At 37.0% G+C, this 27793-nt stretch overlaps 1 protein-coding gene across 1 annotated transcript in view; it reads left to right on the forward strand.

Moving 5' to 3' along the window:
• Nucleotides 1-27793, forward strand: part of MTMR10 (myotubularin related protein 10) — an 80526-nt gene that overhangs the window by 41292 nt on the left and 11441 nt on the right. The window contains exons 7-13 of the mRNA XM_004699740.2: nt 5283-5451; nt 7242-7329; nt 7414-7502; nt 8482-8612; nt 11162-11231; nt 11977-12047; nt 26923-27092. Of these exons, the coding sequence (XP_004699797.1) occupies nt 5283-5451; nt 7242-7329; nt 7414-7502; nt 8482-8612; nt 11162-11231; nt 11977-12047; nt 26923-27092 (788 nt within the window). The remainder of the gene's footprint in view (nt 1-5282; nt 5452-7241; nt 7330-7413; nt 7503-8481; nt 8613-11161; nt 11232-11976; nt 12048-26922; nt 27093-27793) is intronic.

The following is a 27793-nucleotide window of genomic DNA, read 5'->3' on the forward strand; positions in this document are numbered from 1 at the left end:
TCCAAATACTGACTTTATGAATAAATTTCATAAAAGAATGATAGCATTTGCCCAAAGAACAGTTAATTTTTGGTAGTTTTTATAAAAGTAAAATTGTCTGCATATCTTCATTAGCCATAATACCACTAGGAAAATGCCAGATGATCCTGTAATTTTGTACATTTTCTTTATATATAATCGTAAGCAGTTTTTAAAATCTGAAAGAAAAAAAAGAGAATAAAACAGAAGGAAGCAATTTTTTAAATCTGAAAGAAAAAAAGAGAATAAAACAGAAGGTATGTGTAGATTCATGACTACAAGCTCACCCCTACATATGGTGGTGTGCATTCTCCCATTCTTTACGAAAGAAAAATAAATCACTTATTGTCTAAAAATAGTCAAAATATTATAGAACTCATACTGTTAAGTTTGTGAATTTTCCTTGCGATCACCTTTAGGTCCCAGAACTGTGATTGTCAAGGTTAACTTCACTAATAATCTCACATTCTTCAATCATAACCTCCTCCATGGTTGCAAGAAAGTTGCTAAAATAGAAGTAGGAAATACTACTTAAGTTTGTGTTTATTCCTATTTAATTTTTCTTATGATATACTTAATGCTACTTCTTATAAAATGACTCAGTCAAGGTACAGTGTATAACTTCTGGAACAATACCATGATTGGGCTATCAAATACAGTAAAAGTTTTTTACACAATTGGTAAACTGCTGCTTGGCTAAGTTAGTTTTCTTTTCTGTGGTTTTCTTCATTTCTTTAAAGAGTGTTACTCAATTCATAGGTCTTTTAATTAATTCCTTTATTCTTATATAACTATTGGTAGTATTTGATGATTAATAAATACTTAAAACTTCAGGAACACTTTTTATATGAAATCCTTCAAATTCCTACACCTTTGACAAGTACTTCATAAACTTAACACTTCACCAGGGTTTTGTTAAGATTCCTCATAAGGTGCCATCCTTTAATATCCTTCCATGCTGTTGCAGAAGCATAAAATACATCTTTAAGATCAAAAGAAGCTTGAAATATCCACACACTGCAGTCAGAAATCATTAATTTGAGGGGGAGAGATGCCCAATAATCCACTCTTGAACTTCTGGATGACACCTTGATTCATTGATTGGATTAAAGAAGTCCTTTTTGCAGGCAGGTAGGTGAGTGACAAAGCTGTTTCCACAAACTCACCTGAAGCTGGAGGATGTCCTCTGCAGGTATCTAAGAAAAGAATTACTTAGCCGACTTTAGACATTCTAAAGACTCCTTCATGTCCAGCATCCTGAGTAAAACCAAAGCCACTGCTATTGGGTCAGTTCCACTTTTAGCAACATTATAGGACTGAATACAACTGCCCCGAAGGCTACAATCTTTACAAAAGCAAACTGCCTTCTACTTTATTCAGTAGCATTAAAATGATAAGATTCTTTTTGGTTTGATGACTACTTTTACCACTCTGTTGCTGCTTGAAACCATTTTAAATATGGAGGGTGTTAATTAAGTAGAAGCCCTCTAAGATAACTTTACCCCAGTCGGTCAAGGATTAGACTTCTGAGCTATATCATAGAAGGTAGCCATCATCTATAGAGGTCAGTTCTTGTCTCGCTTTAAATCAAGTGAGCTGGGTCATAAAAACTTCAGTCACAGCTATTAAGAGAGCCACATCACCCTCAGATATGACCCACTTTGCCAATCTGTTGCTGTGGTTTTATATATATATATCCACTCTAGAGCAGGCTATGGGTATCAGGCCATTGGAACTTTCTGGAAGGCATTTTAATTATTTAGACTTTGTAATATCAAACTGATTATCTGTTACACATTTCAAAATCAACTCTTACTGAGGAATATATTTTATCAAACCAAATCTGTTGCTGTGGAATCTGATTTCAATGGTAGGCAAACTCAGTTACAGAGAACCGTTCCACAGGGTTTTCTTGGGAGTAAAATCACCATGAATTGGAATCAACTTGAATGTAATTAACATCAGTTTTTATGGAAGCAATTCACCAGGCCTTTCATCCATAGAGCAGCTGGATAGGTTGGAACTGCTAACCTTTAGATAAAGCAGCTGATTTTTATCCAAAGAAGATACAGGATGATATTGTTGCTGAGAAATGCATAGAGAAATCTACAAAATTTCAAATAATGCAAGATCCTGTAGGCATTCTTAAGTTATATCAGGTAAAAGAATTTTGTTTTTAAATCTGGAGACTAAATTTTGCCACAGAAATAATCTTACAAAGGTAATTTGTTCTCAGTCTACCTTATTAAAATCTATAACTGAAAACACTAAAAAAATATTTTCTAGACTCTCATGTACCCGGCCAAGCTATTTACATAACTCTATACTTGTGTTTCTTTTCTAAGTGATTGTTGTCAAAGTGTTCTAGGACCTCTTGTAAAATGTTGAGTAGTAATCATGATAGCAGGCATTCTTTTTCTTCCTGATTTTAATGAAGATGCAGCATAAGTTGGGTGTTGTGTGTTTTAAATCGAGCAGGTGTTAAAGTATATCAAATGTGTTTTGCAGTTACAGAGTGGAGCATATAGGATATTCCCCCCCTGAATTTAGTTATGCGATGAATTACCTAGATTTTCACATTTCTTTGGAGTTTTGTTGTTGTTTGGTTTGCGGGGTGCAATGGAACACTGTCTATAAAATGGAATTTGCCTAGAAATCCCATGAAGGTTTTGTGTTCTTAAGAGAAACCATGAAGTCCCTTCAGCATACTTACCCACTGTTCTGTTTCTCCTCAGAAGGGATTGAGGTGGGTGGAGCGAAGCTGCAATGTGTACCTATAATTACCATTTTAATTTTAGCAAGCTCTGTTAAAATCAGAATCTATGATTCTGATGCCACTTGATGCCAACAAAGCATATAAGATCCTTCCTAATCTAGAGCAGCACTGTCCAGTAGAACTTTTTACAATGATGGAAATGTTCTCCAATTTGTCCAGTCCAGTACGAGAACTAGTAGCCACATGTGGGTTTTTAGGAGATGAAATGTAGCTAGTACACTGAAGAAAAATTGATGTTTTTATTTTAATTAATTTTCATTTTAATTTAAATAGGCCCATATGGCTAGTGGTCGTTTTTTGTACAGCACAGATTTAGAATCAGGTCCTAAATTTCACCTCATCCACCTTAACATGATTCCTCATACCCTGGCTATTAATTCATTATTTTATGTTCTATAATTATACCATATTTTTATGTTTTTCTTTGTCTAGCATGCCTTCCCCCTTCTTACCAACCACCTGGCACATTTCGACTTACCTCATACGTAGGATTCTATTTAGATATAGTGTAATTGTGAAGCCTCCCTGCCTTAGCTTTCTTCCCCAGTGAACTAGGGATCTCTTCCTCCATGTTTTCATTACACTCAGCCTTGTTAATACACTTGCCTTCTGTTTATCAATGAGATTATGCCCCACTGTCTTACAAGTGTAATAGAGAGGTAAAATCTTATGTATTTCTTTTTTCTCAAGCTTTAGAACTTGGTGGGTTCGCCAAAAACACCTGTCTTCAGTAGGAATTAATCAGTAGCATACACATATGGACATGGGACAATCATGAAACAGTAAAGAGTTTTTGCATAATTTGGGAGAAGAACAGGAGTTGGAGAAGAATGAGAAAAGTCATGTTAGTTAAGGCCAAGGGGATCCATGTAGGTTTGCTTAATTGAATTGGAAAATGAGCATGATTTAAGGCCAGGAAAGAAGGTCATGGAAGCATCTTTTTAGGGTAGCTTAGGAAGATTTAGGCTGGTTTGAGGGTGGTAGAACATCATGTTGGGGTAACAACTTACAGCGGTTGTAGCACACAACAGTAAGGCACTGGGCCAAAGAGGTCTCCCAAAGCCTTAGGTGTACTCACAGAAGTGAACAGCATTCCTCTCTTTAGAAAGGACTCCTTGCTAAGGAAATTTGTCTGGCTCTCCCTTGTGAATGTAACCAGCTCTATAGTGGAGAGCAAAGTGCCTGTGTTAGTCTGGGTAGACCAGAGAAATAAATCATGGACACTCGTGTGTAAGAGTGAACTTTATATCAAGGAGCAATTTTATATTGAGAAAACATCCCAGTCCAGAACAAGTCCATAAGTCCTATATTAGCCTATATGTCTGAAACCAGTTTATAAATTCCTCTTCAGACTCACACAGCACATACAACAAAAGCAGGAAGATCACAGGCCAGTGGGTCTCCATGTGACTCCTCCAGTTCCAGGGCTCTGTCTACATCAATGTAGCTCCGTGTGGCTTGTCAACAGGAATGTCTTGCAGGGAGACAAGCAGAGAGAGTGTATCTGGCCTCTGTTGCACCTCCAAATGAAGTCATCAAGCTACAATCTAATTGACAGGCTAGCTCTACCCCTTTGCAAACTGACAGGAGATTATGTAACTGCAACAGAACCTTTGTGAGGTTTACAAGGGAAAATCGAGTAGATACTGAGCTGGTAGAAAATTACCAGAGTCAATATTAGATAAAGGAAAGATTTGGTGGACTTGCAATAGTGATTGAGAATGGAAATGAATTTCTTTTTCTGGGCAAAAACTCATGATAAAGTTAGCAGATGACCAGGACTTGCAATATAATCTGGGACAGTAGAATGAGGGAAGAAAAGGAACAGTTGCCATAGAATAGTAGGAATAGGTGAGTTGAAAATTAAAGGTTATAAATTCAAAGTAAATGGACAAGAAATACCGCAGCAGGCATTACTCATCTTTTGGGAGGAAGAAGGAAAAAAGTATAGAGTAGGATAGGAATTCCAGCATGATCAAATGCAAGTCTTTCACAATTGGGTTGGCCTTTTGATGTTTGAAGGGACGGACGGACGGAAGGAAGGAAGGAAGGAGGGAGGGAAGGAAAGGAGGAAGGAAGGAAGGAAAGAAATGCAAAGGTGCATAAGGAGTTCGGGGAATGCTCTAGACCAGCAGTTCTCAATCTGTGGGTCGCAACCCCTTTGGGGGTTGAATGACCCTTTCACAGGGGTCACTTGATTCATAACAGCAAAATTATAGTTATGAAGTAGCAACAAAAATAATTTTATGGTTGGGAGGGTCACCACAACATAAGGAACTGTATTAAAGGGTCGCACTATTAGGAAGACTCAGAACCACTGCTCTAGACAAAGACTACATACATGAGTTAGTTTTGGAGAGGAAAAAGCAAGATTACTTCTTTCTCAGGCCTGTTGAAAAGTTAAATTCTTAGACTTGAAAGATAAAGCAGGGAAGAAATAACCAGAACCTCAAATGTAACTGTTAAAATACCTCTGTTTTTCCTATAGCCAACAATATAAATGGAGTGCCTTCAAGAGGTGGAGGAGCTGGTGGAAGTAGCAGTCAAACAACTCCACTGTTTGAAACCTACTCAGACTGGGACAGAGAAATCAAGAGGACGGGTGCCTCTGGGTGGAGAGTTTGTTCAATTAATGAGGGTTATATGATATCTACTTGGTGAGTCTAATTCTAACAATTTTATTTATAAATGGAACATACTTTTATATGAATAAGAAACTACTACCAGTTGATAAAAGGAGCTAACCATTATTAACTGAGTTAACCAATATTAACTGCAAGGTCAGCAGCTCAAACCCACCAGCCACTCTTAGGGGGAGAAATCAGGCTGCCTGCTTGCATGAAGATTACAGTCTCAGAATCTCTATGTAGCAGCTCTGCTCTGTCGTAAGAGTTAGAATCTATGGCAGTGGGTTTAGTTAGTTGGTCATTGATAACTGCCAGGTTACTGTTAGCAGAATATTTGTTTTTAATCAAAATTGTGTTTTAATTATTTTATTTTAAATAAAAATCATGGCAATATCACTTGAAAGAAATCTATAGCTGTTTCTTGCTATCTCCTATAATCTAATCAATGTGCATTTGCATTTGTAGGTTATAAATATCTTGTATAATTAGTTCAGATCAGGATCTAAACAGGATCTTCATGATGAATTTGCTTGATATACCTCTTAAGCCTTTTAATCTGTAACCATCTCTTTCTACCCTTCTTTTGACCTAACATTTATTTTTTGTCAAAAACTCACTTATTTGTTCTATACAATTTTATGCATTTTTAGATATTGCCTGTGCGTCAGCACTATTTTATTATTTATTTATAGGACCATTTTAAATAACAAAATTACCAATAAAAATGTAAGCAAGGAAAAACAACAACTGCGGCATTATATAGAACCACAAAAAGAATATTTGTTGATAGTATGAGCTAAAATAAGGCAAAAGCATCACCTGGTTCCACCTCAGCTGGGAATATGTGCATTCGTAGACTCAATTTCTGCTCCTCTGTACATAGCTACAACTGTTTCTAGTATTGCTTCAGGTTTACAAATATATTTTAGCAGTTAGACATATTTGCAAATATGTAAACCACAAATAATGAAGATTTTATGTAATGGTTTTAACTGCCACAAAATGATTTTCTTTAAAGAGCAAGATCATTTTCCAGATCTCTTGTTTCATAGGGATTTCTTATTAAACATATTCTAATTCTGTTCTTTCTTTCTGTGAAACTTTTCTATCAGACCTGTGATACCCTAAAATATGCATACAGTTTATGCAAGGCAGTAATGTTTTTATTTTAAGATCTTAAAGGTCCTCATTAGTTTTTCAGATATAGCAGTTTTTAGAGGAAAACTTTTTCGTTGATTGTTCTAGTCCCAAAGACTTCTACTAACAGAGTTCAGAGGAACGTGCTTTGGAGCACATGGTCTGGGTTCTTTTGCCTCCTTTGCATTAAATGTAACCAACATGTTCCTCTGTGTATTCTGAGAAGCTGATGACAGGGCCTGGCCAGCACTGGATATGAACCTGCCCAATCATAGTGAATGTGAGAAGGCAGAGGGAGAGCACAGTAAGCCTGTCTCCTAGGAGTGGTTGCCCTAAGGTATTACTATTCCTTTGGCTCTGGGAAAATATAGAAAAAGGAGGTAATCTGAAGGGAGGCAAGGCTTCTTAGTAGATTCGTGGGTGATTTGTTTGACTGACCTATAGCTTGTCAAGAAGGTAAAGGCGGTTATGCTTTTCAGAATCTGTGTATGTTTGACTAATAGACATTCCGGAAAGTATTTTTCCCCTGCTACAGATTTAAATTTTGTGAGAATTAACCACATCTCTTGTACTCTAGTTGGAAGTATCTGGGATGCTAGTGGGGCGCACGTAAAGTAGGGGCAAATATGTTTATTCTATGGAAGTGTACAGGACTCTCGTTAACATCTGTTTTTTCTCTTCAGTCTTCCAGAATACTTTGTAGTACCAAGTTCTTTAGCAGACCAAGATCTAAAGATCTTTTCCCATTCATTTGTTGGAAGAAGGATGCCAGTAAGTGATTTCTAGTGGGTTTAGTGAATACTCATGTGTGATATTTTTTTAGCCAGTTTAATCAGGCTTGTGCTTCTCTCCTAGTTGTGGTGTTGGAGTCACAGCAATGGTAGTGCTCTTGTGAGAATGGCTCTTATAAAAGATGTATTACAACAGAGGAAAATTGATCAAAGGTAATCATGAAATGGTCGTTGTTCCCTTAGAAATTTGTAATTGTGATAAATAACTTAAATAGTATATACTTTCTAGGGTCCCTTAGAAATGGGAAGAATTAAACACTTGGCAACTAACTAAAAATTTGTTAGTTCAAACCCACTGCCTTTCGCAGCTTAGAAGAAAGACCTGGCAATCTGTGTCTGAAAGGTCACCACTTTGAAAACTCCCCACTAGTTGAAAATAATAGAGTCTTACATGGTAGCTGGCAGCATATATATTTCTTATATAATAATTGCTCATTTGAAATCAATTTTTAAAATAGTAAAATTAACATTCAGTGTACACTGTAATTATTTGGTTTATAAGAAATTTCAGGATCTTAAGTGCTGGCACCTTCGATAACAAGCCATTGTTTGCTTTTAGGGAATTTTTATAGTGTAGTGATTTCTAGTTGAGAGACTTCCAAATGAATGAAATTTTTCTTATAGTTCAATGTACTTTATATAAGCTAAGAAGTCACAATGGCTTAAAAAGCGGTTTTAATTCATCACAATAAAAAAGTTTGGCATCATTTACTAGAGTCACCAGTAGCCTCCATGCCAATGAAGTTAGTGGGCCTATTTCATTCTTCTTCGGCTAAGCAGGGACTGAGAAATGACAAGCCCTCTGGACCCTTGATTTCTCCTGAAGTTCCTCTTCCTTGCTATTATGCTCCACTCCACAGGTCTGTGTGCATTTACCCAGCCATTACATAGAACCTAACTAAGGCCACTTGCTCTTCTCACTCTGTGTTCCCTTCTTAAAGAATTTCACCCTACCTGTGGTTTTAGTGACCATCTGCTTGCTACTGACCATCAGATTTAGACTCATGAAGACAGGTCTTGCGTGCCTTGCTCATCTTAGCTTTTAGAGTAGAGCCCGGCTGAGAGTATATGCTTAATGAGTAGATGTTGCTTAAATAAATGCATAATGACTAAAAGATTTTGTCTTTATTAGGATTTGTAATGCAATAATTAAAAGTCATCCACTGAGAAGTGATGTTTACAAATCGGATTTGGATAAAGTCTTTCCTAATATCCAAGAAGTACAGGCGGCATTTGTAAAACTTAAGCAACTCTGTATTAATGGTAATTTCATTGTTATTTAAATGTACATATATATATGAATGGGAAACAGAATTGTATAAAACATTCAAGAAAGGTAATACACCTTAAATGTATGGAAATAACTATAGTTAGGGAGAGACTCATTGAAATACATGTATGGAAATAACTATAGTTAGGGAGAGACTCATTGAAATACTTATACAAATTCATTGTGAGAGAATATGAGAACCTCTTAAGTGAAGTTTAATCATGAAAGATAAAATGGAATACTTTGATAAAATAATTTAGTAAATAGAACAACATATTACCTTATAGATAAACTTACTAAGATTTTAATGTATACCATTATATTTTTGAGAAATGTGACTTGACATGAATATTGAATAGAACCATGTTGTATAATTCATGTCACCTCAATTCTAATATATGTGACACTCTTACCAAGTGTCTTCAATGTACACTGGAAGGAAGGGTACAAAACATATTTAGTGTAAAATATGTTGTTCTAGAATTGTGTGCATAATTATCTCTATGCCACCTTTGGACTGGAGAGACAATTGTGAATGAGGAGTGGGAGTTTGCCAGAAGGAGAGATCTGAGAATGTTGTTTCCATTGTTGTTGTTGGATTTTGCCACAAGGAGAAATCTGAGAATGTTGTTTTCATTGTTGTTGTTGTTAGATGTCCGTGAGTTAGTTCCAACTCACAGCCATCCTCTTTACAACAGAATAAAACACCACCTTGTACTCCATCCTCAAAATTGTTCAAATGTTTGAGCCCGTTGTTTCAGCCCTGGCTCAGTCCATCCTGTCTAGGACCTTCCTCCTTTATGCTGCCCCTCCATTTCCTGCTCCTGAAAACATGTCTAAAGTACACGAGACAGATCTGTTTGTTATTTTGGCAGTCTGTGGTATTTGCAATATTTCTCCACCAACAACATAGTTCATTCAAATGCATTGATTTTTCTTTGGCCTTCCAAATTCAATGTCCCATCTCCTAGAATAACAAGGGGCAAGGAGGTGGGCTTAAAAGAAAAACACAGTGACATAAATGATTGTCAGAAGTCCAGTAAATTGAATGTAACTGAAGCCTAGGATTTCTAAGATGAAAGGCAGCTTGAGGAGGACCAGGACATGACTGCAAGGAAATCTGGACCATGCCAGGAAGGGGTTCTCTCAGTGCTTCAGGTGCAGCCAGTTTTGCAGTCTTGCTCTGCAGTTACTCAGTTCTGCACTGCCTTTCTGTAGAAAGCTGTTTTGCATCTGATTGAGGGAAAGATAAGCAGAGGCAGAGCAAGGCTTTCAGAAGGGACGCCTGTGGTTTAGAGGTTTGGGACAGTGTTCAGAGTAGGAAGAACCTAGATTCAGGGTGCAGTCTGACAGGAATGACCTTTTTGGTCATTGACTCTTGGAAGGTCAAATTGTTGGTACTATCTGATGTTTCCCTGAGAGAGCCAAAAGAGAAGATGGAGGCCTACAGGAATGCTGTATTTGACTTTTTTGTAGAATTATAGAATGTCACCAAATATTTGTTTTGTGTTATTGAATTGGAAATTCATGATTTGGGTTTTTTTTTTAAAACATGTTTGAAACTAGTCCATGTGCTACAAAAGCATTGAAGTCAGTTTCAATGTTACTTTTTCTCCTTTTGTAACTACTCAGACTAGTGTTTAGATCTGATGATAAAGGAAGCTGAAGGATTTCATAGAGTTTGCAAGGCTCCGGCCTCCCCCACCCCTTTTTATTTGTGGAGTGTCACACAAACAACTCAACACAGTTGCACAACCTGACTCATCAGAATAGTGATGCTATCCCAGTAAGTCCCCCATATATGTGGCCCTATCTTCTTTTTTTTCCCTTCGTGATACTTTTTTAAAAATTTTATTGGGGGTTCTTCTCATCACAATCCATACACATATCCATTGTGTCAAACACATCTGTACATATGTTGTCATCATCCTTCTCAAAACGTTTTCTTTCTACTTGAGTCCTTGGTATCAGCTCCTCATTTTTTCCTCCTCCGTCCCTTTGATAATTTATAAATTATTCCTTTTTATTTTTCTCTTGTCTTATACTGACCGCTGTCTTCCTTCACCCACTTCTTTGCTATCCATCCCCCTGAGAGGGGAGCCATACATCGATTATTGTAATCCATTCCTTCTTACTCCCCCACCTTCCCTTGCTCCCCTAGTATCGCTACTCCCATTATTGGTCCTGAGGGGTTTATCTGTCCTGGATTCCCTGTGCTGAGAGCTCCCATCTGTACCAGTATACATGTTCCAGTCTAGCCAGATTTTTAAGATAGATTTGGGGTCACGATAATGGGGGAGGGCAGCACAGGGGGAGAAGCATCAAAGGACTAGAGGAAGGTTGCATGTTTCATCAGTTCTGTACTGCACCCTGACTGGCTCCTCTCTTCCTTGTGGCCCTTCTGACAGGGGGTGTCCAACATAATACTTTGTTAAAGCCAACTTTCAAATGTTAAAAACGATGATGTATCTGTTAACTGTGATATAGATCTACTATTAAGTTTAAAACACCTAAAGTTGTGTGTGTGTGCTATTTATTGCAGAAACTTTTGAAGAAACAGAAGAGAAATGGTTATCTTCATTGGAGAATACTCGGTGGTTAGAATATGTAAGGTTTGTACAGTCTCTTTCCTTTTACTTTCTTGGACATTCATTTTGAAATAAGACTCGCAGCCAGTTGTAAAAATAACACAAAAAAATATTTGATGACATTCTTTAATTCTACAAAAAAACCAGATACAGCATTCTTTTAGGCCTCCATCTTCTCTTTTGGCTCTCTCGGGGAAATCTCAGATACATTTCACTCATTTTCCCCCAATAGTAGCATTATCTTATTTAAGTAGATCACAATATCACAACCAGGAAATTGACATTGGTACAAGCTACAGGTTTTACTCATATTTTTTCTGTTGTATGCATGCTCTTGTGTGTTATTGTATGTATGTATAGTTCTGTGCAATATTATCACTTTGTAAATTTATGTAACTACCCTCACAGTCAACACAGAACTACATTACCACAAGTGGCCCCCTACTGCCCCTTTATAATCATATCACCTCATGCTCATCCCTAACCCTTGGCAAAATAATTATTTCTCCATATTGATAATTTTGTCATTTCTAGAATATTGTATATCTAAATTCTTTGCTGCTTATAAAGGGTTAATTAATTTTCCAGATGTCAAAAAAATCATAAAATAGTTTGTTGAAAATCATGTAAATACTGAAGAAGCCCTTAAAAGTTATTGAAAAGACAGATGTATATAGTGAAAAGTTGGATATGCTTGATATCAAGTACTTAAATTCTTATCATGGAAATTAAAATTTTTATACATTATTTTCTCTCTTGCTTTTTTCAGGACATTCCTTAAACATTCAGCAGAACTTGTGTGTATACTTGAAAGCAAACATCTCTCTGTAATCTTACAAGGTAATTTTGTAATTTTCAAAGGTAATTAAGCTAATCACCATAAATACCATGATTACCATTCAGCCAACCTTGGAGATTGATTGTCTGCATTCAAGTAAATTACATTAACCCTACCTATTTCTTACTATAATATCATCAAATACATTCCATATTTTAAAAAATTATTACAGTAAGACACAAAGATTGAAAATAGAATAGAAAAAAATGTAACTCTGCATTTTATTAACTTTTTCTATTTTATGGTGTGTTTACATCATCCCTAACTAGATAAGTATTAATGTTGACAAATGGTCCTTAGTATCAAATCTTGCTATCAGTTCTAATTCTTATAACTTTCTTTTCCCTTAAATACATTCTGATTCCTGCTTGACTGTGACTCTGAGAACAGTTTGTTAGCAGAAATCAATTGAAATGAAAAGTCCATAATGTAAATTTTGTCTAGTATTTGGTAGAAATAAGCTTCACTGTAGAAATCTTCCAGTCAATAAAAGGATAATTGCATACTAAATAATTTTACACAATCTATATAGTTAATGTTATCTTAATTAATATTGTTTTACCTTGCTGGTTTCTAATATCCATTGCAATGGCTATGCAGAGCTCAGACAAAATTTATGATTAAAGTATTTAATATGGAAGTTTCCGGGTTGTAATGCAAGTGAGAAATGCTAAGGATACAATGATTTTAGGGCATGTTAGAAAATTCTTTCAGATTTACTAATAAATGTGCAAAGGCCACTCTGCTGTAAGCCTCAACTTGTAGGCATTCAGCTCCACTTCTGAGGATCAACAAGTCCACCACCCTGAATTAAGTGCCCAGAGGCATACTGCCGTTCCTGTAAGCCTCAGCTAGAAGGCACTCAGCTCTACTTCTGTGGGTCAGCAAGTCCAACTTCCCCACTAGCGCCCCACTCCACAAGCCAGTATCCTGCACAGAAGCACTCGAATTTACTTGCTCTGTGGACTGAGAAGTCTGTCACTGGACTTAGAAGTCCATCATCAGGAGGAGGTGCACTGGATCCAGGAAGTTCACTGTCATCTGGATCCAGGATGTACACTGTGTATGGATCTTGAGTCCAGAGACAAGTTCCTCTCCTGGCTCTTACTGGTAATGAGATCCTTTCTTCTGCTTCTTAGAAGGTTCATTTCATACACAGTAGGATGGCACTCCATGTGCTTGTGTTCACAATTACTCACAAGATGAACCCTCTTAGTATCTTCCCCCACACTCTTAACCAGACCCATGCAGGGAAAAGTCATTAGGTGGAAGTTAGACACTTTAGCTAGAAGAGCCACATTAAATAATTCACTGCCTTTACAATTAGTTAACTGCTATTTATCTGTTAGTTTGTCATACTGTGATGGCTTATGTGTTCTTTGGTGCTGAAACCTATGCCACCAGTATTTAGAATATCAACAGGGTGGGCTATTGTGAGTAGATTTCAGCAGAGCTTCCAGACTAAGAAGAGTCTAGGAAGAAGGAATAGACTATTCACCTTTGAGGGATTAGCCACTGAAAACCTATGAGTGTTGTAAAATATAGTGCCAGCAAATGAGATCCTCAAGTTGAATGCATTCAAAATATGACTCGGTAAGAGCTTAGAGTTTACCTTAATGATGTAGATGAAGTAAAAGCTTTCAAGACTTTCAGTTATTATTGAAGATAAGCAGCTGTATATTCCATGCATGAAAGCCAAGGTAGATAAGCCTTCAGAAACAGTAATAAGAGTAATGATTCCCTGAGGGTATGAGAAGAGGGGGTGTAGGGATGAGGAAAAGAGAGCTGATATCGATGATTGTATAACCCCACTCAAGGGGAACAAATAACAGAATTGCAGGTGAATGGGTACATGGGATGGTGTAAGATATGGGAAAAATAATAATAATATATAATAAGGATTCTTGGAGGGTAGGTTGGGGCAGGGAGGGGATAAAGGGGAAATGATATCAAAGAGTTCAAGAATAAAGAAAATATTTTTAACTGGTTTAGCTATTATAAAACTATGCTTAATGTAACTGAATTATGGATTGTTATAATATCTGTAAGAGCTCCCAATAAAATGATTCATTAAAAAAAGTAATAAATGAAGTCATATGCAGAATTCATAAAGAAAATAATCCGTCATAGACATTATAATTAGAAGATGGAATGTAGGAAGCGTGAATTTAGGAAAATTGGTGTGCAAAGGCATTCAACTGTGTGACTCAATCTAACTGTGGATAACATTGTGAAGAATGGGACTTCCAGAAAACTTCACTGTGCCCTTGTGGAACCAGTGCATGGACCAAGAGGAAGTCATTTGAACAAAGCAAAGGGGGTAATGTGTGATTAAAAGTAGAAAAGGTGTGCCATGGAGTTGTATCTTTTACCCTACTTATTCATTCTGTATGTTAAGGAAATTTGAGAAGTTGGACTATAGGAAGAACTCAACATCAGGATTGAAGGAAGGCTTATTAAGAACCCCTGATATGCAAATGACACACAATTTTGTCTGCTGAAAATGAGGACTTGAAGCACTGACTAATGAAGATCAAAGACGACAGGACGAATTATAACTCAATGTAAAAACAAAGCAAAATCACACAACTGGATTAATAGACCACATCATGATAAACAAAATATTGAAGTTGTCAATGATTCGTTTTACTTGGATCCACAATCAGTACTCATGGAAGCTGATGTCAAGAAATCCAACAATGTATTTATTGCATTTGGGCAAATCTGTGCAAAATCTCGTGAGAGTATTAAAGAGAAAAGATGTCTGACCTATATGTCTTCAATTACCTCATCTGCATTTGAAAGTTAGAGAATGAATAAGGATGACCACAGATTAATTTTAATTGTGGTGCTGCAAAGATTATAGAAAGTACCGTATTCTTCCAAAAGAACAAACAGGTCTGTCTTGGAAATACAGCTAGAATTCTACTTATTAGCAAGGATGATGATACTTCATCTGAAATACTTTGAACATTTTATCAGGAAAGACCCATCCCTGGAAAAGGAAACTCTCGGTGAGATCAGCTGACACAGCGGCTGCAGCAGTGATCTGAAACATAAGAACGATTGTGAGAATGGCACACAGGACCAGGCAAAGTTTAGTTTTCTTGTATATAGGATTGCTAAGAGTCCAAACCAACTCAGCTAACTAACTAAATGTAATTAATTACATTAATATAATTTCTAAGCTTGAGATAAAGTTTAATAGCATATAAAATACTTAGTCTTGTAATATATTCACATTGTAAATATGTGTACATGAATACCCTATGCAACTTAAGCTTGTAGAAGTGTCCTTATGAACTTTTAACTGACTCAGACAAGGCCAATATATTTAAAGCCCTTTTATTAAAAAAAAAAAATAAGGTCTTGCTACATCGGTGCGCTATATGTTATATTAAGATATGTATTATTCTGACAAACCTGTGATGATCGTTCTAATGTATTTGGTTCTTGTTTGTTCATATCAGAGTTTTTCTCAGAGATGCTATGAAGTGGGGGATTACGCTCTTGAAGTTGTGAAATAAGTTTGTCTGGACATTTTTCGGTAAATGGAACCCAGGATTGATGGACCTATAGGGATAGCAAGTAGAACAAGATAGTCAGGGAGGGGAATGCAGAGGAAGGGTGTATGTGATAAAAGGGGATGATATCAAGGTACCCAAGAAGAAATAGGATGTTTGGGAACTAATTATGGAAGCAATGGAACACAGCTGCTTGACGAGATTGAATGATGCAATGACATGACATTTGGGTTAATTCCCAAGAAATAATAAATTGAAAGACCAAAAGCAAACAAACAAACATAGATCCAGGAATGATTTGTGGGCTCACTAAATCCAAGTTCCAATTTAAGAACAAATAGTTCGTACATCATGGCCCTGCTCCATACTTGCCTTCAGGAAGGGAACGTGGAAGAGACAGGTACTACAGTATAGCAAAATGTGGTGCAGAAATTAGATGGTGCCCAGCTATCATATAAAATGGCATCTGGGGTCTTAAAGGCTTGTCACCGAACAAGCAGCCTGAGATGTCAGTTATGTGCACGTGAAAACACACTGTCATTAAAAGCATATAATCCAAAGATGAAGGGAGGGATTAGAATCAGAGCCTACAGTCTTGAGAATCTGGTTTGCCGAAGCTGTGGGTTACAGTGGGAGCCCAAGCCTCAGTGGAACTCTACTTCTGTTCTTGGTTGTCAATGTTTTTTATATGTTTGATTATTAGATTCTTGTGGGGCATACAATGAGTTTTTTTAAAACTTCATGAAAAGGTGGAATTAAAAGATAATTTTTTTTACTAACTTTATGAAGCCCCTTTGGGAAAGTCTTGTAACGAACAGACATTTTTAATTTGTATAGGATCTTATTTAATCTTTGGCTAATTTTGCTTTTGCTATTTTTGATGATCCATTGTTAAGCCCAAAGCATTGTCCCTATTATACCCTGCATTTTCTTCTTAGAATTTTATCGTTTTAGTTTATACATTTAGTCTTTAATCCATTTTTAAAAAATCTTTTCCTGTACCTAATTTGTTGTTTTTGTTGAGAATATACACAGGAAAATATATATCAATTCAACAGTTTCTATATGTACTTTGATTCTATTCTTTGAGTAATGCCGCCATTGTCACCCTTTTTTTCTACGTCATTCCTTTTTTTGTTGTTTTTAACAAATTCACTACCCTCTAAGATTCCTATCTAATCTTTTGCTGTTGTCAACTTGACTCAATTCTTAGAAACTAAATGTTTCTCAAGGTAGCCTTGGTTGCATAGTGGTGTAGGCATTAGTCTGCTAATCGTAAAGTCCACAGTTCAAAACCACCAACCCCCCCATGGGGGAAAGATGAGGCTTTCTGCTCCCATAAAGATTTACAGTCAGAGAAACTCACAGGAGCAATTCTGCTCTGTCCTACTGAGCCACTATGAGTCAGAATTTACTTGATGGCAGTTGAAGCTAAATTTTGTGTGGCTGTAAGATGACTTGAACTTTTTTTGGTTTAAGGTTTAAAAATTCTCTCAAACTAATGGTTTCAGGAGTTCATTTACTTTCCATGGCTTCTGAAAGCCTAGAGTTTAAATTCTGTTATTCACGTTCCCCCTTTAGATCAGAATTCTTCTATTCAGTCTTTGATCAAGAAGTTCATTGATGGTAGTTGGGCATCTACCATGGTAGTTTTGGTCTCATGGCAAATAATGCAGTTAATTGTTTTATGGAAGCAATTAGCCATACGTTCCATTTCTTACTCCTGTTCTTGATACTTTTTCCTTTGTTCCAGTTAAATATAAATCATTGGTTGCGTTTTGAATGGCCATTGGCAAATTTTTAAGATCCCCATGCTGTACACAACAAACTAGAAGGTAGAACAGAAGCACTAAATACATTTTTTGTATGTATTTTGTATGTATTTGAAGATTTCCTCCCAGTTGGTAGTTTATCTTTTTACTTTTTTGGTAAAATCTTTTGATTAAGAAAAGTTCTTAATTTTTATGAACTCTTCATTTGTTTCTTTATCTTTTTCAGTTTGTGCTTTTGCTACTATGTTGGATAATTCATTGTTGAAAACTAGCGCTGACATTGTTCCCACCTATTTGTTCTGATAAGAATGTTATGGTTTTATCTTTCTCACATTTGGGTTCTTAATCCACTTTATTTGTTTTTGCATAGGGTGTGAAGCAAGGACCCCATTTCATTTTTCTACATTTGGGAATCTAGTCTTCTTTATAACTGAGACTCTTTTTTCCCCATTGAGTGCACTTGGCACCCTTATCAAAATAAGTTAGACACAGATGTGTGGATTTATTTCTGGACTCTTAATCAGTTACAGTGGTATTGCCTTCTTAATAATATTAAGTTTTATCTTTCTTAATTGCTGTGGCTAGAACTTCCATTACAATATTAGATATCAGTGATGAGAGCAAGTATCCTTGTCTTGTTCCATTTTTTTAGAAGGAAGTGCTCAATTTGTCTCCATTAAGTGTAATGTTTGCTCTCTATTTTTCATAAAGTGGCCTAAATCATATTCAGGAATGTCCCTTCTATTCTTATCTTGTTGAAGGCTTTTTATCAAGAAAGGGTGCTAGATTAAATCAAATTACTTTTCTAAAACAGTAGAATAGACCATGTGGTTCTTCCCCTTTTATCTATTAATATTGATTAATGTTCTTTTAATGTTGGCGAACTTTCAAGTATTGAGCCATCCTTATAATCCTAGAAAAAACCCCACCGGGTCATGATATGTCATTCGTTTTATAAGCTTTTGAGTTCTGTTTGCAAGTATTTCGTGGAGGATTTTTGCATTTGTGTTCTTAAGATATATTGACTGAAGAAAAAAAAAAGATATATTGACTGGTAATCTTTTTTTCTCGTGTGTTTCTTTTTGTTTGTTTGGCAATCAAGATAATGTTGGTTTCATAGAGAGTATTCCTTTTTTCTGTCTTTTGGGAAAAGTATAAGCAAGATTGGTATCAAGTCTTTTCTAAGTTTGGTAGAGTGCTCTAGTAAAGCCATTGGCTAAGGACTTCTTTTTCAGTCCACAGATTTTTTTTTTTTTCAGAACTACTGATTCAATCTTTTCACTTCTTATGGGTTTATTGATACTTACAATTACCTTTCAAGTCTGTTTAGTAGATTATATGCTTCTGTCAATTTGTCCATTTGAGCGAGGTTATCCAATTTGTTGATGTACAGTTGTTCAGTTTTTATGTCATAGTTCAATCTGATCAGTTGTAATGTATCTCCTTTTATTATTTTGGTGATTTGCGTGTTTTGTGTGTCATTCCAGCTGAAGGCTTGTCCAATTTATTAGTCTTTTAAGAGAACCAGAGTTTTTTTAAGAGTTTTTATTTTGTTTTATTTTTGACTTTTGACTTCATTTACTTCTGCTCTGATCTTTGTTTTGATTTCTGATCTGATTTGTTTTTTTCTGATAACTTTAGGCGTGGTTTGTGCTTCCCTTTCTAGTGCCTACTATTGATTTGAGATTTTCATTTTACATATAGGCACTTACAGCTATATACTTCCCTGTGAGTACTGCATTCACTGCACCCTTAAGTGTCAGTGTGTTGTGCTGTCATTTTCATTTTCCTCAAAGTATTTTTCTTTTCTGATTCTCATTTGAGTTTTTCCTTGACCCAATGATAGCTTAATAGTTTATTTATGTTTAATCCTGTACATTTGTTGTTAAGTACCATTGAGTCAATTCTGACCAACAGCAACTTCCTATATAATGGAATGAGACACTGTCCTTTCCTGTCCCATCTCCACAATTATGTTTGAACCCATTGTATTGTCTAGGTTGCATTTTATTTTTTCCCTTTTACTAATTTCTAGTTTCACTCTACTTCCACTCAGAGAAAATACAAGTTTACTTACTTTGAAATGTCTGAAACTGCGCTGAAGACAAATGGGTGCATAAGAAATGTAGTGAAGAAAGCAGATGGTGCCCGGCTATCTAAAGATATAGCGGCTGGGGTCCTAAAGCCTTGAGGGTAAACAAGCGGCCATCTATCACAGAAGCAACAAAGTCCATATGGAAACAGCACACCAGCCTGTGTGATCACGAGGTGTCAAAGGAATTAGGTAACAGGCATCAAAGAACAAAAATCAAATCATTGTGAATGAGAGGGAGTGCTGATTGGGGACTCTGTAGGCAATTGGACATCCCTTTACAGAAGGATCATGGGGAGAAGACAAGACCAGTCATTGCAGCGTAGCAATGATGAAACATACAACTTTCCTCTATTTCCTAAATGCCCTCCCCCCCAATCATGATCCCAATTCTACCTTACAAACGTGGCTAGACCAGAGGATGTACACTGGTAAAGATAGGAACTAAAAACACAGGGAATCCAGGACAGATGATCCCTTAAGAACCAGTGCTGGGAGTGGTGATACTGGGAGGGTAAAAGGAGGGTGGGGTGGAAAGAGGAAACCTATTACAAGGATCTACATATAACCTCCCTTGGGGATGGACAGCAGTAAAGTGGGCGAAGGGAGATGTCGGACAGTATAAGATATGACAATAATAATCTGTAAATTATCAAGGGTTCATGAGGGGAGGAGGAGCAGGGAGGGAGGGGAAAAATTAGATGCTGATACCAAGGCCTCAAGCAGAAAGCAAATGTTTTATGAGTGATGATGGCAACAAATGTATAAATGTGCTTGACACACTGGATGCATGTATGGATTATGATAAGAGTTGTACGAGCCCCCAGTAAAATGATTTTTTTTAAATGAGACTGAATTTATCATCTGTCATGGAGAATAATTCATATGCCCTTGTGTAAAATATATGTTGTATTGTCTGGTGAAGGGTTCTGTATATGTCTCATAGTTTACATTGTTTTACATTTGTTTACATTGGCTCATAATGTAACTCTTTTTCTTCTGTTACTTGCTGACCTTCTTTCTAGACGTTCTGACCAATATTGTAAGTGTTATATTGAAGTCTCCACTCTTCTTGTAGTGGACCTGCTAAACTCAATAATCATAAATGTCTCTGAATTTTAAATGGCCAATACAGTGATTTATGGAACCCATCAGGAAAGTGCAGACTGCTTTGAGAGGGACAACTGGTATCAGAATTGGAAAAAGATGAGATGTGTCTGACCCCAGATAGGAATTGGCCTTGGCTGATGCTGTGTTTGATTCTCCTTTCCCCTTGTGAAGTGAAAGGAGGTCAGTCACTACCCCTGAACCATTTTTACAAATGTTTCCTTTTAAGTCCTTGTTTTGTTTATACACTTATTTTGTTATTTTTTAGGTGCTTTCCAATAGTATTTAGATTAAGTTTAACATTATCATATTCTTCCACTCTGTTCATTATTACTTGGACTTCTTTAGATGCAATTTCACTCCTTATGATCTTGTTTGTTTGAATGAACTATTTATCTTTGCACCTTGTATGTTTTTGTTTTTTGAGGTTGTTTTGTTTCTAGGACACTGGAATTGTTAACATTCTCAATTCTGCCAATATTCTGTGGTTTTGCCCTCACTGATTTCTCCAAGAAATTCTGCAAGAAGGCAGGCAGAGCCTTTAGTCTTTGCTTACCACTTCTGCTCACTCTCTGTGATAGCACCTCTCCCTTCTCATTGAAGTAGGACTTGAAAGTTCAGATCTCAGTTTTCATGTGTGTCATCAGTCCATCCACCACAGGGCACAGCCACTTTAGAGATGTATCAAGCACTTGTCCATCAGGGGGCACAGTCCTCAATCTCTGGGTATTGCTTCCTCCCTGCTTTATATTTGCAACCACGTTTTTTTTTTTTTTATGTGAAAACCTGCACCCAGAGAACCTGTGTAAGGAGTATAAACACAGGCAGAATTTTCTATGAGAATTTGCAGTCCCCCAGAAGAAGGACCAGGTGTTGCCCTTAGGTTTTGCCTAAGTCTTCCTCCCTTGCTCTGTGTAGTGTGCTTAAATAATAGAAGGCACACAAGGCAAACACAGGGAAACTTATCTTTGTATCAGAGGAGGTGAAGCTAATACTGACTTCCTAGGGAAGGGACTTTCTAAAGCAGCTCACAACAGTCTGGCAGCCGATAGACAGTAGAATGGTGCTAACAAACGAATCGAGAGAGCTGCATTGTTTTCAGAGTTCAGAGACCCTGTATTGATTGGAGGAGATGGGCTCTACTTAAAGGAACCCACTTTCTAGTTATATGGTTGGGGACCTTCTGAAACAATTTTATTAGCCCAGTGGGTCCTCACGGAGGTCTGCTTTGTTGATTTCAGATCCTTTGGTATGTTGGTTATAAGAGCATAACTTCCTAGCTCATAGCAACTTCAGTTAGCATTTCTTAGCGCTGATTTGCAGTGGCAGGAGTTTGGGGTGGTGGCAGACCTAAACTGATTCCCAGAGAAATCGACACCTTTGATTTCAGAGGCCTAAGCTATGGGACAGCTACCATGTACACAGGAATGTGCAGGAAGAATGATGGTTATAGCAGATTCCACTGCAAGGGGCCTTCTGCAGCAGCCTGTCAGCCAACAGTTACTGTGTGGGATAGGACTGGCATGCTCAGAATGGACTCCCAGCAGGTCTGCCTTACTGATTTCAGAGCCACAGCCACAATATGTTGTCTATAGGAGTTGTTAGATGCCATCGAGTCAGTTCCAATTCATAGCGACCCCATATAAAACAGTGAAACACTACCCAGACCTGCACAAAATCTTACCATCCTCACAGTTGTTTGCTCACAATGTTAATCTTCTGTTCATTAGGCCTTCAGTATCAGACAATGTGTCCATGCTGTGTCTAAGATGTTCAGCATCTAATTCCTCCAAAGTGGACAAGCCAAGTCCTTCTTAGTAGTCTGTTCTCAGTCTGGAAGCTCTGTTGAAACCTGTTCGCTTTGGGTGAGCTTGCTAGTTTATGAAATACAAGTGAAACAGTTTCCAGCAACACACAAACCACCACAGTACAACAAGCTTACAAGTTTACTATAGGGGAAAACACTACTAAAGACCACTTTCCAGCCCACAGCAGTTTCAGCCAGCTGTTCTTGCCATGAACCAGAAGTAGGGGGCAAGCTGATCCAAACTCACTCTCAGGGAACTCTGTCCCATTGATTTGAGGAGCCTATGTAAGGGATGTAAAGTCAAGCAGAATTTTTAATATGGTAGCAGGCTCCACTGCAGGGGACCTTCTGTAAGAATTTGTACTAGCCTGACCGTGGGCAGTGGGTGGGTTGTAGGGAGAGCTAACATGTTCAGAATACCCCTGGGAATGTCGACCTTGATTTTGAAAGCATATTGCACAGGCAAGAGTGTGGCATCTAGGTGAGCAGGCATTTTCACTGGGCTGCTTTCCCAATTCACATCATCTGGTGGTTCTTGCAGCTGACCAGAGGGCAGGATTGCTGGTAGGAGTGATGTATCTATTGTATTTGACTCATTGACACTATTCTGAAGTTTCCCATTGTTGTCCAGCGCGGAGTCTTTGAAGGCGTAGTACTGTTTTCTTGTATTTTTTGTATTTATGGGAAAGGGTCAAGCCAGAGATCTGTTTATGGCCTTGTCTTCTCCACTCTTCCACTCATCAGCTTTCTATTTGTAGATAGTCTTGTCTGGGTAGTTCATTCACACGTAGTCTTACAGCATGTGGTCTTGTGCCTCTGGTTTCTTTCTGGTTTCATAAAGTTTTCAATTTCATTCAGGTACAGAATCATCATTCTACTCCTTATTTATGAACAGTATTCCATTGTATATGTGCCCTGTTTTATATATCCATTTACATGTTGGTGACATTTAGGTTGTTTGTACTACTTTGGCTACTACGGATTATGCTACTGTGAACATGGACATATAAGTCTCTGTGGGGACATAAGCTTTTTCTTCTTCTTGGGAGGCACCTGTACATTGAATTACTGGGTCATATGATAAATTTATGGTTCACTTTGTAAGAAACTCCTCAAAAGTAGCTGTATATTTTATTTTCCCACAAATAATGTACGAGGACTTTGGTTTCTCTATAACCTATTATTGTCTATCTTAATTATAGTCATTAGGTTGTGCAGTGTTACCTTGTTATGACTTTCATTAGTCTCATACATTATTTATGCATTTGTTGCCCATTTATATGATTTATTTGGCAAAATATTCTCTTTATTTCACTCTCTCGTGGTTTGTTTTTTTTTTAATTAATGAGTTCTAAGAATTCTATACATATATTGTTACGGGTAGAAATTCATTACCTTATTTGTGATTTGCAGATATTTTGTTCTGTTTTTTTCCTTGTCTTTTCATTTCTTTAACACTGTCTTTTGAAGTGTGAACTTTAAAAACTTTTGATAAAGCCTAATTTTTCAACTGTTTTATTAGCATATAATTCACATATCATACAACTCAATAGTTCAGTCACATCAAGAAGAGTTATACAATCATCACCACAGTTTATATTTGAATTTTTTCTTGATTCTTGTAATCATTGTAATTACCTCCCCATTTGCCCGCAACTTCCCCTGCCATACTTCCAAGGAACCATGAATACCTATAGATATTCCTGTGCTGGATTTCATATACAGAAAAATATTAAAAAATAAACAAAACTAACAAGCATAACAAAGTAAAACAGATAAAAATCAATTGTAAATAAAGCAGAATATAATAAAAACTAGGACAAATTTAAACGGATCATATAAGAGAAAAAATGATAGGGTGGTAAATTTTCACTTAACTGCATCTGCAACAGTCCACGTTCCAATGCATACTACTTGTTAGCAATTCATGGTTCATGGTCAGAGGCAATTCACCAGGGACATAATCCATGTGTATTTCCTCTTCATGTTTGTTTTTAAACTGAAACACTTTTTAAATGGGTCTGAAGGGAGATCAAATGACATTACACTTTGACCTAACTATATCTGCCATAATCCACTTTACAGTGCGCTCCCTCTCTCTGCTAACAGATCTATTCATAGCCCTCAGTTATGATTGGAGGAGCTTTACTAGAGGTTTAATCCATGTGTGGACCGTGCAAGTGGATTTTGGACTTCCACTATCATCCATAGCCTTCTGCACACCAAGTGTTCACAATTTAAGTTCTGGTGCCATTCCTCATTTAGATTTGGATTATATTATTTACAATGCTTGGACCACACAGGCTGCTGTGCTTCTTCCATGTGGACTTAGGTGACACGTCAACTAGATGGCTGCCTATTTAAAGCAAGCCTTTAAGACTCCAGATGCTGTTCTTTCTATTAGCCAGGCACCATCTAGTTTCTTCACCACCCTTTGCTATAGCACCCATATCTTCAGTGATCTCTTCATGAGGGTGAGCATCAAGCAGGGCCATGTCATATAAACTAATTGTTCTAAGATTGGGGCTAGAATTAAGTGCAAGGTCAAAATCCATTCATGCACCTGTGGTTTATATATGTCTCTGGTTCACCTTAAAGACATTGTCATTTTATGTTCGAGAAAATTGTCAACAACTTCTTGGGGCATCACTTTCGATGCCATCAAGCAGAACTGCCCTGCAGAACTGCCTCTGTGAGTTCTCAAGCAAAAGGTTTGATAAAGTCTAATTTATCTTTCCTTTAGCGGATTGTATTTTTGATGTTACATCTGAGAAATATTTAACTCAAGTCATAATGGCTTTCTCCTATTTGATTCTTAAAAAGTTTTGCAAGTTTTATAGGGTTTTTCCAGACTTGAACAATGACAAACGATTTCTATACACTGAACTTATATTTCTGCAAATTGACTTATTTCTCCTTTCTAATCTGGATGCATTTTATTTCTTTTTCTGTCTTACTGAACTGGCTAGAACCTCCAGTGTAATGTGACCTGTTCCTGATTTAAAGAGGAAAGCATTCAGTCTTTCACCAGTAGGAATGAGGTTATCTAGAGGGGGGTTTTTTGGTTCATGACCCTTACTGTATTGAGAAAGTTTTCCCTTTTTCCTGGTTTGCTAAGTTGTTTTTGTTTTGTTTTCCACTAAGAGGTCTTTTTTTTTTTTTAATCATTTTATTGGGGGCTCGTAGAGCTCATCACAATCCATACATACATCCATTGTGTCAAGCACATTTGTAAATTTGTTGCCATCATCATTCTCAAAACATTTGCTTTCTACTTGAGCCCTTGGTGTCAGCCCTCCTTTTTTTCCCCACCTTCCCTCACAAACCCTTGATAATTTATAAATTATTATTATTTTTCATGTCTTGCACTGTCTGATGCCTCCCTTCACCCATTTTTCTGCTGTCCATCCCCCAGGGAGGAGGTTATATGCAGATCATTGTGATCGATTCCCCTTTCTCCCCTACCTTCCCCTTATCCTCCTGGTATTGGTACTCTCATTATTGATCCTGAGGAGTTTATCTGTCCTGGATTCTGTGTGTTTCCAGCTCTTATCTGTACCAGTGTACATCCTCTGGTCTAGCTAGATTTGTAAGGTAGAATTGGGATCATGATAGTGAGGGGGAGAAAATATAAAAGAATTAGAGGAAAGTTGTATGTTTCATCATTGCTATACTGCACTCCTCCCCACAACCCTTCTGTAAGGGGATCTCCAGTTGCTATTCCACACTCCCCCTCATTCACAATGATAAGATTTTTTGTTTTTTGATGCCTCATACCTGATCCTTTTAATCAGGAATTAATGTTGCGTTTTGTTATGTTTTTCTGCATGTAATGAGATGATTGTGTTGTTTTGTTCTTTATGTCATTAACGTTGTATGCTAATTTGATTTTTAGATGAAAACCAATCTTGCATTTCTGGGATCATTTGGTTTGCTAATATTGTACTGATGATTTTTGCTTCTGTAATGATAAGGGATACTTCTCTGGGTTGTATTTTGATGTCTCTGGCTTGGAGAACAGGATAATGTTTACTTCAATGAATGGGAAACAGCTGTAAGATCTGGGTGAAAATGACTGGCCTGTGTTTCAGGTTGATAGTGGAGTACCCTATGGAGTAATTTTCATTAACCTCCTAGGCATCATCGTGTGGAGTTATCAGTAGAGGGGTTCCAAAACCAGACCAAACTCGGCACCAGCAAGTCCATTTGACTCACAGTGCAGAGTAGGACTTCCTTTGGGTTTCTGAAACTGTAAATCTTTACAAAAATAGACACCTCACATTTTAATATCTTTGATAAAACAGCAATAAAATAGCTTTTAGAAAGATGTCTGCTACAAACCATTGAAATATAAAAAGTAAGGCATGAGCTTCTATTTTCTATAAAGCTCAAAAAACATTTTGTATTTAAATGTGATTGCTAATTTCATTGTTTTAAAATTCTTATAGTATTTTAGAGTTGCCAGGATAGAGTGAAATTTCCTTCTGCACATCATTAAAATACTGAATTAGGTACTTTACCTTTCTCTCTGAGCATTTTCTATTAGTCATCATTTCCTTTCTGTTTTATTGACAGAGGAGGAGGGAAGAGACCTGAGCTGTTGTGTAGCTTCTCTTATTCAAGTGATGCTGGACCCCTACTTTAGGACAACTACTGGATTCCAGAGTCTGATACAGAAAGAGTGGGTCATGGCAGGATATCAGTTTCTGGACAGGTGCAACCACTTAAAGAGATCAGAGAAAGAGGTGGTAACAGCTTCATTCCTTAGTTTCAGTCTTTATGTTTAGCAAAATCATCGATATGTCATTGTGAGAGGATCCTTCTCTAAAAAAATGAGGAATGTTTTACCTATTGTAAACAGCTTGTTTTCCTTAGTCCAAGACTAACTAATTGATGGACTTACAAATATTTTTCTAACTGTATTGGTTCTTTATTGCATTTCCCTAAGTTGAAAAACATCTAATAAAATGCTGCATTAACTCTTCTACACTGTAGATAACCAGCACAATCAGTAGTTGATTTTTCAACACCTATTTTCTTAAAATGAGACACATTGAGAAACTTGAGGAAGAAATTTTGTAACAGTTGTGGATTAGTGGTTGCCTTGAATGTATAGTTGTGTCATTGGACAGTCAAATCATGCTGATTCCTACAGAGTTACTTGAGAGAGCACAATTTGACTTGCATTAGCTCAAGCTCAAGCTTATGATTTATATTATTTGAGGCAATCTCAACAGTAACTCTTCTTCCCTTGTAAAATGACAGGACTCCTCTGTCGTAGAATGATGAGAAGCCCTGGTCATGATAATGGCATACGTATTTTCAGCTGCTGCACTTCAGGACACGGCACGTGACCTAGAAACACTAGGCTCTTGGAGCTCAAGAAGTCTTCTAGATGCAGAGCCCACTCACTCGCTCACTGCCATCACGTCAATGCCAACTGATA

This window comes from Echinops telfairi, unplaced genomic scaffold (assembly GCF_000313985.2).
Source record: "Echinops telfairi isolate 266 unplaced genomic scaffold, ASM31398v2 ScPeMD7_7475;HRSCAF=8513, whole genome shotgun sequence".
Lineage (NCBI taxonomy): Eukaryota > Metazoa > Chordata > Mammalia > Afrosoricida > Tenrecidae > Echinops > Echinops telfairi.